This window comes from Phycodurus eques, chromosome 8 (assembly GCF_024500275.1).
Source record: "Phycodurus eques isolate BA_2022a chromosome 8, UOR_Pequ_1.1, whole genome shotgun sequence".
Taxonomy (NCBI): Eukaryota; Metazoa; Chordata; class Actinopteri; order Syngnathiformes; family Syngnathidae; genus Phycodurus; species Phycodurus eques.
Genome location: NC_084532.1, coordinates 12,756,979 through 12,770,132, shown reverse-complemented (window position 1 = coordinate 12,770,132; position 13,154 = coordinate 12,756,979). Strand labels below are relative to the sequence as shown.

The 13,154-nt window shown below is 38.7% G+C and overlaps 1 protein-coding gene across 5 annotated transcripts in view; it reads left to right on the top strand.

The window, feature by feature from the left end:
• The window catches only part of LOC133406001 (arf-GAP with coiled-coil, ANK repeat and PH domain-containing protein 2-like), a 54,380-nt gene that overhangs the window by 28,526 nt on the left and 12,700 nt on the right, over positions 1 to 13,154 (top strand). For 2 of the 5 annotated variants that reach the window (XR_009769010.1, XM_061683160.1), the window contains exons 7-12: positions 976 to 1,020; positions 1,098 to 1,193; positions 4,735 to 4,809; positions 5,959 to 5,970; positions 12,286 to 12,398; positions 12,697 to 12,748. Coding sequence is in view for 4 of the 5 variants with exons in the window: in XM_061683160.1 (XP_061539144.1) it covers positions 976 to 1,020; positions 1,098 to 1,193; positions 4,735 to 4,809; positions 5,959 to 5,970; positions 12,286 to 12,398; positions 12,697 to 12,748 (393 nt within the window). In the remaining variant the exon portion in view is untranslated. The remainder of the gene's footprint in view (positions 1 to 975; positions 1,021 to 1,097; positions 1,194 to 4,734; positions 4,810 to 5,958; positions 5,971 to 12,285; positions 12,399 to 12,696; positions 12,749 to 13,154) is intronic. The other 3 variants (XM_061683161.1, XM_061683162.1, XM_061683163.1) reach the window with 3 other exon arrangements.

The window sequence follows — 13,154 nt, the reverse complement described above, 5'->3', positions numbered from 1 at the left end:
CTAGCACTCACAGGTAGACGTTTCTCATTCAAATGAGAAGGTTTCTCATTGTAACGAGAAAGTTTCTCGTTCGAATGAGAAACAAGTTTCTTCTCCCCCCCTCCCCATGTACCTTTACGGGCTCCGTATCATTAAATTAAATGATTACCGATAATTAAAAACTTACAAACACATGAATTTAATCCTTAAGTTGCTCACTGAGCTGAGGACTCACAAGAGTTTCAGATGTCACCCATGCTGATGGTATGAACTCCATGTTTTGTTTGACTTCTGAGGTGTATTATTTACAAAAAATAGGATTCTTTTGAATGTGAGTGCGAATGGTTGTTTGTTTATATGTGCCCTTCGATTGGCTGGCTACCAGTTCAGGGTGTACCCCGCCTCGGCGGTCCAGAAAATGGATGGATGGATGGAGGTTTCTTTTGGAGATGCCACTCAAGCAAAAATGAGTGAAATACTAGAAGAATAAATCATTTCATTTCTTTGATCTATTAGACATGTACCAGAAAGTGCCCAGGGCAGTTGGAAGTTTGGTGCAATAATGAATTAATCAAAGATGTTAAAATCTTAAGTTGCCATCCACTTGCAATTCTTATATTGGGCTCAAGAGGAATTTGCAAAAGACTTGCAAGATTAAGCCATGAAATTATAATTGCACATCTCTTCTTTACTCTGCAGCATTATCCTGAAGTGACTTTGCATGCCCAATTAACAAGACATTAATAATTAGATCTTGAGGGAAGAATAAGTCGGGCTGGTGCACATAGAGGAAAGCAGATATACCGAGAAAGCGAGACAAGGCTAGAGGCAAGAATTTAGAAGCTGCTTGTGTCACTAGTATCATCTGCAGTCATACAGAGCTCCCCCTGGTGTCTGTGAATTGGAACTTTTGGTCGTGTTAATATTTTCCTTGTGGCCTACATACATCATATTCGCAGTCACCCAAATGGCTCAATATTGTATTTATTTTTACAGATTAATGTGCTACAGTCCAAGAGAAGATCGGAAATCCTAAAATCTGTAAGTACAGTATCCTTAACTGTTTCACAATGTAGAGAGATTTTTGATCTGGATATTAATGACTGTCCTCACCACAGATGCTGTCCTTTATGTATGCCCACCTGACCTTTTTCCACCAAGGCTATGACCTCTTCAGTGAATTACAGCCGCTAATGAAACACCTCGGAGGACAGGTAAAACATACAGGCTAGCTCAACAAAATACACCCACACAGATATGTACATGCGTACAATACAGTATCCAATTAGTGTGCCTTGATTTACTAATGTAAACCTTACCGTACTCACAATGCTCTCGTTACAAAATCACATACATGTATACTTTTGTGTATATTAAAGACTGGGGACCATGGATGAAAACTGCAACATGACTCATAACTAGGGACTATTCAGGGATTCATTTTAGGGGGGCTTCAGCACCGCCAAAAATGAAACCCCTTTGCCAGTCAATAAACTATACAGTAGAACCTTGACTTTAATATTATCAGACATACATGACACAAGAACTAACTTCTCTTAATCCAATTCAAACAGAGGGCAGTGGAACTGTCTGACCACCTGAGTGGTTTCCTATAGCTAGAAAAAAAAAAACATCACCTAACTCCTACCTAACAACATATATTGTGACCTATGATTAAATACAGAAAAAAATGAGGACATGTAATGATAACAGTGTGTTGGTACTTAGTGGCTGAAGTTAAAAGATGTGCCACACATCCTGGTTTAAGCCGGGTTTTTACACCATATCACCGGAAGACAGCGTATTGCTCTGCGCACTGAGAACCCAGTCAGGGAGAGGTGGTAGGGATTGGGTTGAGCAAACCATCTTTGAGGCAATGGGGGCGGAGGGTTGCTGTAATTTTGTTGTTAAAATATTCGGTTACAACCAAGCGCTGTGGTTGGACAGTTTTCTAGGTTGTTGAAAAACAAAATAGTTTAAGTTTGTTTTTGATCTCTCAAATTTTAGGGGTGCAGGGATTCATTTTAGGGATGCTTGAGCGCCCCCCAAAATGGCCTAGAAACACCTATGCTCAAGAAGAAGAAGAAGAATCACCTTTATTGTCATGAACATGCATGCATGCACAGACACGAAATTTGTTCTCTGCATTTTACCCATCACAATCAACACACACACTTGTTAGTGGAACACATTGGAGCAGGGGGCAGCTGAAGCGCCCAGGGAGCAGTTCGGGGTATCAGTGTCTTGCTCAAGGACACCACAGCTGTGAGTCCGGGGGATGTTGGCGGATGGTCCGGTCGGGGTCGTGAACCTAGTTCTCCACGGTGGCAGGCGATGATCTGCCACGGCTGCCCGGTCTCAACATATTCTTGTTTAGCAATAGTGTGCAACTATTCTTGAAATTTTTTTATCTAATACTTACACAGGTACCTAGACAGTGAGTACAAAAGATCACATGCAAACTTGGAGTTATTCTGAGCCAAGCAAAAGACTTACTGTAAGAAATGTTTACATACCAGTACCATGTGATGGATAAACATTCATTGTTATGTTTGGTAGGGGAATGTATAGTTTGATTATAAGAATTGTTCTCTGTAAAGTGAATCTGTGTACATCCCGATAAACACCCCTCCCTCTTAGCCCATATGTGACTTTGAGATGATGATCTCAGTAGAATGAGGAAGACGGCAGCTAGAAGGTTTGTGATGTGTTTTCCCACCATCAGTCTCACTAAAGTTTCGAGTCAGCTGAGAGAATGTGGTGGAGAAACCCAAGAATCATATTGAAGTCTTGTGGATTGTTAGCAGGTAGTTCTGAGGCTAGATCAGGAAAAAAAATCAAAATGAGAAAACATTTTTCTGAAAGTAGGAGAGTGACAAGTTAGAGAAGAAGAAAGTAGTGGACTACAGTTGTAAAAAGAAGGACAGACCAAATATGGTTTCTATGGGAACAAGAGAGGAGGCTTGTTTGTGAGTGAATTCTGAACAGTTCAAACAGCATTCCTCTAAACTGGAGTGGTGAGACAAGTGCGGTTTTTAGCTTTCGTGCTGAAATTGGAACCATCCTTCACAAGGGAGAACAGTATCAGGAAAATAGAAGCTTTTGTTGATGCATATTTGGGACAGGATGAGAGGCTGAGTGTAATCTTCCATAGTGATCGACGCAGAAGGAAGAGGCACATATGGAAACACGTGGCTTCAAAGGAGAGAAGAGGTAAATTGTGAGAGGAAAAATTCAAACATGAAGTGTAACCCTGGTGTGTGAATCTGGAAGACTGCATACACGCTGAGCTTGAATCTGTGCAAAAGTGACAAGGGGGGAGAATCCAAACGGAAGTAAGGACGAGACGATTAAGTCGCCTTCTATCATGAAGCTGAAGAAGGTGGAGCGGCTGTGTAGGGAATTGTGGAGGAGCTATCAGCAGGTCTGTTGTCCTATGTATGACTAAGGGCAGGAAAATTACACTACAAACATCAAATATTGATACTGCCTCTTTGTGTTATTTTGGTTGGGTGAGGAAATGAGAGAAGTAAATAAATCTGGTGTCTTACTATGAAAAAAGCAGTTCTCTGTAGCTACAGATGTCAGGATATTGGTTAAATTTGGCGTCACCATTGGTAGGATGCTTTGTGGACATAAAACATTGAAGTTAAGGTGATTCACTTTCTAAAAGTATGTATGTGAGCTTCACACACATTTGAATAAAACGTATGTAGATAAACAATGTGGACTGGACTGGACTTGTTGTTATGGCTGTGACAGCGGGAAAATATTTCCCATCTGATGCTATCATACTGTCGCTCTGCCGTCCACCCATTTCCTGCCCAAACAAAACAAAAGGCAAAGCCCCCCCCCCCACCCACCACAAAAAAAGCATATCTTTTTTTTTTTTCAAACATCACATCGCTACATGTTTTTAATATCTTACTCCTAAATAACAGGTCATATTATATCATACATGTGTCATATTATTGTTAAAGTATATAACTTTACACCAAACGTTGCTCCTCCCGGAAATAAAATGCTTCTTCCGTCCTCCTATATTTGCAAAGTGGATTCTATGCAATAATAATAATAATAGTTTTCATTGTCATATAAAACCTCAAAACAATTTACATACATTTTACTCAAAAATAATTAATTGTATTTCTGTGTCAGTAAGATAGCAAGATATTAGTGACAGCTGTCAGAGAGTACTAAAGTGTCACATTTCGCTCACGAAAGTTTTGAGTCCTCACCATTTGTTCAGTTTACCCTCTTTACCCATTGACCTGTAATCAACATGATCCTTTTGTCTTGCCTTCTGATTTAGGTCGCAACAAATTATGAATAGACTTGAACCTCTACGCCTTGGGGCAAACTGGCACATTTGTGGCACCCCCCCCCCCTCCTATGAATGCAGGCATTTGTTGCTTTCATCTCTGATCAGAGGAACATATGTTTCTTTTATGAATACCTGTATAATGTTTACATGCAGGGTTGAAGAGAATAATTCATTTCCCACCTGATTGCACACTCTCTTGCCGACGGGTCAGTTTTGTTTGTAGGAGAGGGATTTACTATCTAATTTATGTTCTAATCCAAAGAATGTGAAGTGCATATGAAGCGTGAACAACTTACACTTTTGGATTAAGCATTAGAGAATTAACTGCTAAAAATGCCTGTTATGTTTTGTAGAATCACATCGTGGGTTTTTTAAGGTATGAGTGTGGCCAGGTGGTTTTGCATGCCTGACTCATCTGTTGTCCTTTATAGTTGGACCAGCTGGTGGTGGATGCTGCCAAAGAGAAGCGGGACATGGAGCAAAAACACTCCACCATCCAGCAAAAGGTACACATTTGTGTAAAATATAGCCTTGATTTCATTCAATTTCTAACTAGAAAGTAACTGAAATGGCAGTCAAATAATTGTACCATCAATGAAATGTGTGCAATTAGGAATGATGCCCTACTTCTTTAACATTGCCCTTGCCCACAAATGTGAAAAATACAAGACTTTTTGACATATTCATTCGCAAAGTGTGGTACAAGGTGAATACCACTATTTGCATGTGAAAGAATCAAAGCCAAAGTACAGTTCAGTTGTATTTAAGTTTTTTGGTACGTTACATTTGCATTTCATTTTTTTGTCTTGTCCTATACTTAATGTTAAAACTGTGCTTCATGTTACAGCGGCCTACAATGACATTTAATGTACTTTTTGGGAAGAAAACATTTGCCTCGTTTTTGATGAACACTTAGGCCTGGTATGCTACTCTATGTTAATGATGGTGGTAGTTGGAAGACCAATATTTTTTTTTTTTGGTTGTGCTTGGTGTCAAAGGTTTAAGGACCACTGTTTTAAACTATTCTGAGCCCCGGTTCTATAATAGCTTGATAGATCTAAAACCATCAGCAACGCAAAATCCTGCTGCTCTTATGTATTTTTACTTATGGGCTTATTCAAATGCAAGGAAAATGTCAGTTTTCGAAGTACGAGTGATACTCCAAAGACAATATGTCAACCACTCACCATACAATGAGGTAATGAAGGAAGTACTCCACCCTCAGGTGCATTCAGTGTGAAGACCCTGCATGATCTCAACCACACAAATGTTGATTGTAAACGGCATAACATCTAAGTGGGTTACTAGTAGTACCGTACGCGGTAGTTTTATATTTGTATACATATCCTCAACACAAAAATATATATGAACTCCTGTATTTGTCAATGGATTGTTTTGGTTGTGTATTTTTATTTGTATGTTGACGTAACGTAGACCAGGTAACATAGACCAGGTATTCACATTCTGGCGTCTTAGCTCACTAGTTGTGTTGTCTGCATACCCCACTCTTTCTTCTTGTGCCAGTTCATGTTTGGCATTTAACACCTCTCCTCCTCATCCACCTATAATGTTGTCTTGTCTGCCAACACTCTTTTTCTTCCCTCCTAACCAATTGTCTGATCCTCTTTTTCCCCATTTTCTTCTACTTTCTTCAGGCTGCTTTGCAGGTAAGCAATGTTTGGTCACCTCTTTTCCCTCTTTAACTCCCTTTGCGTAGACTGTTGTGTGTGGACAGATGACAAAAATAAAAACTATAACCTCCTAAAGATGGGGGCTTTAGTAGACCACAAGATTTAACAGAATACTTCTGTCATTCACAATTTTAACACATGATCACCAAAGCTGATTTTGTGTGTAGAACAGGACATTGTTTTATTAGCCATATGACATTTTTTCATATATTTAATGCCCCTCAAAAGTCAATTAACAATGTAATTTGAGCTGACTTTATTATTGAAACGTGATGGTTATGTTGAAAAACGTTTATGATACATATACAACAGCATCATAAACAATTGAAGAATACCCGTTGCAATATGTTATAGTTCTATGGCCATGTGATTTTTTTTATTTTTCCCAATTTCTGGACATTTCTATACTCAAAGATTGTTAGAAGGAACATCCACAATTTTCTGCATGACTCACCCGTAACACTATGGCCTTAGGGGAAAGAGCATTGTTGCTTTCATGAAGGTTTTCCACAGCTTGTAGTGATGAAAATCTGACTGTGTCGCTGCTAAGCTCAATAGCATATAAATGTTTGATGACTGAGCTGTATTGCACCATTCGCTTTAATATCGGATCTCCCCCCCCACACACAGACACACACACAAACAGGCACACAGGTGACCTTCAGAGCATAAGGACTCGAGGAGCAGCAGCAGTGGCTGTGACAGGGTTTTGACACACACACACACACACACAGTCAAAGGACATTTGTTTAGGAAATGGGCATGCTGCTTAGTGTCAATGAGATGCTACACTTTGAGCTTTTGATGCAGAAGACTTATTGACCTTGCAAGGGAATCGCACAAGATTGTACGCACTTGACAGGATTGTTGAAAATGAAGATTTTCAGTCGTTTCCACTATGTTTGGTATCTGGTGAGCATTTCTGTGTATCTCTGTTCATATTCGATTGTGAGCCTATACCCATGACTGTTGATGTATTGTTGAGACATTTGTTTTCTCTTACATTCAGCTTGTTTTTCTTTTTTTTCAACAAATCTTTATTAGGGCCATGAAGTACGTTTCTTTTCCTTTTGCTGTGTGTGTGACGTTTAGGAAGTGACGGAGTTCGACTCAGACCACCGAAACTTTTGTGCTTGGAGGTCATCCTCCGTACGTAGTATCACCTCATTGATTTCTGTTTGGTTTATGTTTTCTAACCCAACCTTTCACCATCTCCTCTCCTTTGCCGCACTAACCAACCAAGAGTGTATTGCAGTGTTTGTGTACGTGATTGCACTCACGACTTCCCATTCATTTAAGAGTGCCATACATGCATTCATGTTTTCTCTTTATTATGTGGTGTGTTTTGTTGTGATGCCTCATTGATTTTGCCATTCTGTCATGAACCAATGTTGTTGGTTTGAAGTCAGCAACAGTGTTGCACTTAATGCATTTATTTATTTGATCTCAATAATTAGTGGTGTATGTGTGTACATGTACAGTGCTGTGAAAAAGTATTGCCCCCCCCTTCTCAAATTCTTATATTTCTGCAAGTTTCCCCACTTTGTTTAAGATCATCAAACAAATGTAAATATCAGACAAATATAACACAAGTGAACTTAAAATGGTGTTTTAAAATGGTGATTTCATTAATGAAAAAAAACTATTCGAAGTTACCTGGCCCTGTGTGAATACTGTGTGGCCTCCTGGATGAGTCTTTGCTGTTCTCTTGGGGTAATCTTTGTAGGCCGGCCACTCCTGGGAAGTTTCACCACTGTTCCATGTTTTCTCCATGTGAGGATAATGGCTCTCCTTATGGTTTGCTGGAATCCTAAAGCTTGAGAAATTGATTTTGTAACCCTTTTCAGACTGATAATAATAATAATAAGAATCGCCTTTTATTGTCATGAACATGCATGCATGCACACGAAATTTGTTCTCTGCATTTTACCCATCACAGTGAACACATACACGTTAGTGGAACACACTGGAGCAGGGGGCAGCTGAAGCGCCCAGGGAGCATTTTGTGGTATCAGTGTCTTGCTCAAGGACACCACAGCCGTGAGTCCGGGAGATGTTGGCGGATGGTCCAGTCGGGGTCTTGAACCGAGGTCCCCAACGGTGGCAGGCGATGATCTTATAGATAGATACTTTATTTCTCGACTGTTCTGGATTTTCTTTGGATTGTGCCATTTTCTTGCAGCTTTTTTAGACATTTTTTCTGACTTGATTTTGTCGAGACAGATTCTGTTTAAGTGATTTCTTGATTGAACAGGTTTAGAGGTAATCAGGCTTGGGCGTGATCCATGAAAATTAACCAAATGTTTTCATTAACCACAATTAATTCATGATTTAACAAGGGGGTAATTGCTTTTTCATACATTGCCATGTAAATTTGAATAGTTGATTTTTTTTTTAATTAATAATAAATGAAATCACTAGAAAAAAAGCATTTTAAGTTAACTTGGGGTTATGTTTGTCTCATACTTGCATTTGTTGAATGATCTTAAACATTAAAGTTGGGAAACTATGCAAAAATCTAAGAATTTGAGAAGGGGGCCAATACTTTTTCACGGCACTGTACATGGCTCAAACTTAAGTAAAATTTTGAGCGGTTTGCTCATTCAACTTTACCCAGATTCATTTTGTTTCACCTTAATTAAGCAAGTGGTGACAAGTTCAATGTTTATAGAACCTTTCTCCTCAGGACCTTTGTTGTGCATCCAAAAATAAACCCCAGTTGTCCTAGTGCATTTCATGCGGACGTGTTATGAAATGGTGATTTGACTGGACTGAGGGGGTTCTACATATTTGGCTCTTGCTCAGGTTACTTTCATGGAACCAGGTCAAAGCATGTACAGTACTCACCATGTGGACTAATGACAATGGACTCAGTGTACAGTTCTGTGAATAAGTATTTGTCTCCTCCTCAAATTATTTTTTCTTTTTTTTGCATATTTTCTGTACTTTGTTAAAGATCATCAAACAAATGTAAATATCAAAGATAACCCAAGTAAACATAAAATGCTAATTTTAAAGATGATTTTATTTATGAAGGAAAAAGAACTATTCAAAGTTATTTGGCCCTGTGTGGAAAAACGAATTGTCCCACAAACCAACTAACTGGTTTGGGCACCCTCAGCAGCTACAACTGAAATCAAGTGTTTTCAATAACCGGCAATGAGTCTTTCACATCTCTGTGAAGATAGCAGCTCCAAACCATCACACTACCAGCACAATGATTGACTGTTGTTATGATGTTCTTTTTCTGAAATGCTATTTACGCCATATGTAACGAGACACACACCTTCAAAAGAAGTTCGACTTTCGTCTCGTCAGTCCATAGAATATTCTCCCAAAAGTCTTGGGAATCATTCAGAGGTTTTTTTTGCATAAGCAAAGCAAAAGCCAAGCAAATTTATTTATATAGCGCATTTCAGACACAAGGTAACTCAATGTGCTTGACACGATTAAAAGCATTTAAAAACAGCTTATAAATATTTAAACCAGAGAAAAAAAAATAAAAGTACAATTAAAAGAGCGTACAGTGAAAGAAATATCATTTAAAAGTGGAAATGCTCTATAAAGAAAGAAGGGGGGGGGGGGGAAATAGTTTTAAAACCTGGCCTTAAATACATTCACACTTGGGGCTAATGTCTCTTCTGTTGGCAACTTATTCCATTTGTGTGCATCATAATAGCTAAATGCTGCTTCACCATGTTTGCTTTGGACTCTGTGCATCTCTTTCATATGTTCAGGACCTAAGCCATTTAGTGATTTATAGACCAGTAGCAGAACTTTAACCCAATGTAAAGACTTTAGCAATTGCTGTGATATGCTTTGACCACATTGTTCTGGTCAGAACCCGAGCTGAAGCATTTTGAATGAGCTGCAGCTGTTTAATGCTCTTTTTAGGGAGTCCAGTCAGAAGACCATTAAAATAGTCAAGTCTACTTGAGATAAAAGCATGGATGAGCTCCTGGTCTCCTTGACACATGCAAGCCTTCACTCTGGATATGTTCTTCAGATGGTAGAAGGCAGTTTTAGTAATTTATTTGATATGACTGTTGAAAGTCAGGACGGAATCTTATCAGAACACCAAGGTTTCTGACTTGGTCTTTGGTTTTTAAAGAGAGTGACTCCAGGTATTTACTAACAGCAATCCTCTTTTCTTTATTGCTAAAAACAATTATCTCAGTTTTGTTGTTGTTTAATGAAAGAACATTTTGGCTCATCCAGTTATTTGTTTTAGACAGTGACACAACACCTCAATTGTACTGGAGTCATCTGTAGACATTGCAAGATATAACTGTGTGTCATCTGCACTAGCTATGATAGTCAAAATTAAAGTTCTGAAGAATTTGAGTAGCATATACAGGTTGAACAGGAGGGGTCCACAAACAGACCCTTGAGGGACCCCATAGGTCATTGCCATTTGATGAGATTGAACACTTACAATGGTTGCAAAATAACTCCTTTCCTCCAGGTAGGAACCATTTAAGGACTGTTCAATTTAGTCCTACCCACATTTCAAACCTGTTCAGCAGTATATTATGATCTACCGTATCAAAAGCCACACTGAGGTCCAACAAGACCAGAATTGACACCTTTCCCAAGTCAGTATTCAACCTTATATCATTTAGCACTTTGATAAGAGCAGATTCTGTATTGTGATGAGTTCGGAAACCTGATTGAAATTTGTCAAAAAGTCAATTTAAGTTCAAGAAATTGCTGAGTTTATTACAAATAACTTTCTCAACAATCATAGCTATGAAAGTAATGCATAAGTAATATAAGCCTTTGTTCTTTTTGGTCAGCAGTGGTTTTCGCCTTCAAACTCTGCCATGGATGCCATTTTTGCCCAGTCTCTTCCTTGTTGTTGAGTCATGAACACTGACCTTAACTGAGGCAGGGGAGGCCTGCAGTTCTTCAGATATTGTCCTGGGTTCCATTGTGACTTCCTGGATGAGTTGTTACTGTGCTCTTGGGTTAATGTTTGTTGGATGGCCACTCCTGGGAAAGTTTGCCACTGTTCCATGTTTTCTCCATTTGTGGCTTTATGGCACTCACCGTGGTTCGTTGGAGCCCTAAAGCTTTATAACTGGCTTTGTAACCCTTTCCAGACTGAGAAATGTCAATTTTTTTATTTCTCATCTGTTCTTAAATTTCTTTGTATTGTGGCGTTTTGTTTCAGCTTTTTGAGATCTTTTGAGATCTCAGGTTCTGTTCAAGTGATTTATTGCTTGAACAGGTCTGGAGGTAATCAGGCTTGGGTTTGGTGACTGAAAATGAACTCAGCTTTCCATTAAACATGATTAGAAATCATTAGTTTTTACATTGTTAAATAATCAATTGTTTTTTTTAAAACAAAAAGAGAGAATTTGAGAAGGCCCAAATAATTTTTTCACAGGACTGTAAACTGAGAGAATCGATGCTACATATTATAAATGTCAGTGTAGATCTTTTCTCTCAATGAAGTCTTGTGACAACCATTTAATTAAATTAATAAACCGTTAAATCCTTGCCTTAGGAATGAACAGAAATTTGAGCCAGGCAATTTCCAGTGATCTCTGACATCACAAATATTCCTCTTGATGATAGGACAAAAATATCTACATATCTACTCCAACGTCAGGAAGAAAATCTTCCAAGGTGGAGTGGACGCTGCAAATGGGGAACTTACTCCATGTTTTTCCCCCCCCAAGCGTCACTTCTGGTGGATGGCACGGTCAGGGTTACTTTTGTCCATGAAGTGTAGATTACCATAGCTGTAATTGGTTGACAGATCACTTAGCCTTGATGTAAACTGAGACCTCAAGGATTCACATACTCACACACATGCATGCCATCCCAGTGTTCAATGTCATTTGAAGCAGAGGAAGCTGCAGGGGCTTTATCACAGTGCAACAATAGCTCACTGAGGTAGTTGAACTCATACGAGCCCAGTGAAGATCCCATGACAACACATCAGATTGTTTTACATCAGAAGACAATACAATGAGCTGCTTCTATAACAACTATTAAAGTGATGGATTTTGGTTTATAATTTTTCACCAAGTATGCAAGCTTCAAATGTGTAATTTGGCCCAAATTCAGGTATAAAATATGTGGATAAGGTATGGACATTTAAAAGTTCATTTGTTCAAGTTCAAGTACCCTTCCTTTTTTACTTTGGCAAAAGTGCAGAATCACTCATGACCTTCGAAAGCGATCCGTTACAACAGAGAGCCTGCAAGGATTATGTGTATAATTTTTTCTTTTTTTATTTAACATCATGCTTTTTATCTTTGCAAACCTTTCTTCCCCGTTTAGGACTTCTCAAATGACGACACCAAGTTGGAATACAATGTGGATGCAGATAATGGCATCGCCATGGAGGGTTATCTTTTTAAGAGGGCCAGCAATGCCTTCAAGACATGGAATAGGTATGACAGGAGGGACCACTTCAGATTAAATGAACATGGACACATGAACAATTTGACTACTCTCAAAATGCGAGACTAGGCTTGATTTGGACCTCCCTTTTATGATTGAAGAAATATATAAAACATTGATTATTTATAATTTAGTTGATATTATATTAGGGCCTCACCATTCATTTGAGTCTCAAAGTGATGTTAACAGAACAATATTGAAATTAATTTACCACTGTCTTTAAAACACAGTAAACCTAACAGAGGTACGGATTTTTCCTTCTCTAATAATCTTGTGATCTCTTTGCAGACGGTGGTTCTCCATCCAAAATAATCAGCTCGTTTACCAGAAGAAATTAAAGGTATGTCAAGTGAAATCCAGTGCACAACCCTCAATTAGACATGCATGTATGTTGCTTGTTTTAAGAGGATAACAGGATGTTTTAGCATTAAGATGTTATCCACAATTCCAAACTGATAATTTGTATGACCATCCAAGGGATTTGTTAGCCTTTCTTGTCGGTGCTCTGCAGGTCACATTTCTCAACTCTGTAGGTTTATTGTGAAAAGGAATAACACTGACAACTTTGAATGATACTTGGCAGCTGACACATGGTCAAATCAGTATATGTCCCTTTTCTGGGTTCAACCAAACACACTGAACAAAGCCAAAGAAAAATAAATAAATTTGGCATACCCATTGCTTTTTATGTTCACCCCCAGGACAACCTGACAGTTGTTGTGGAAGATCTGAGGCAAAAAATTTTT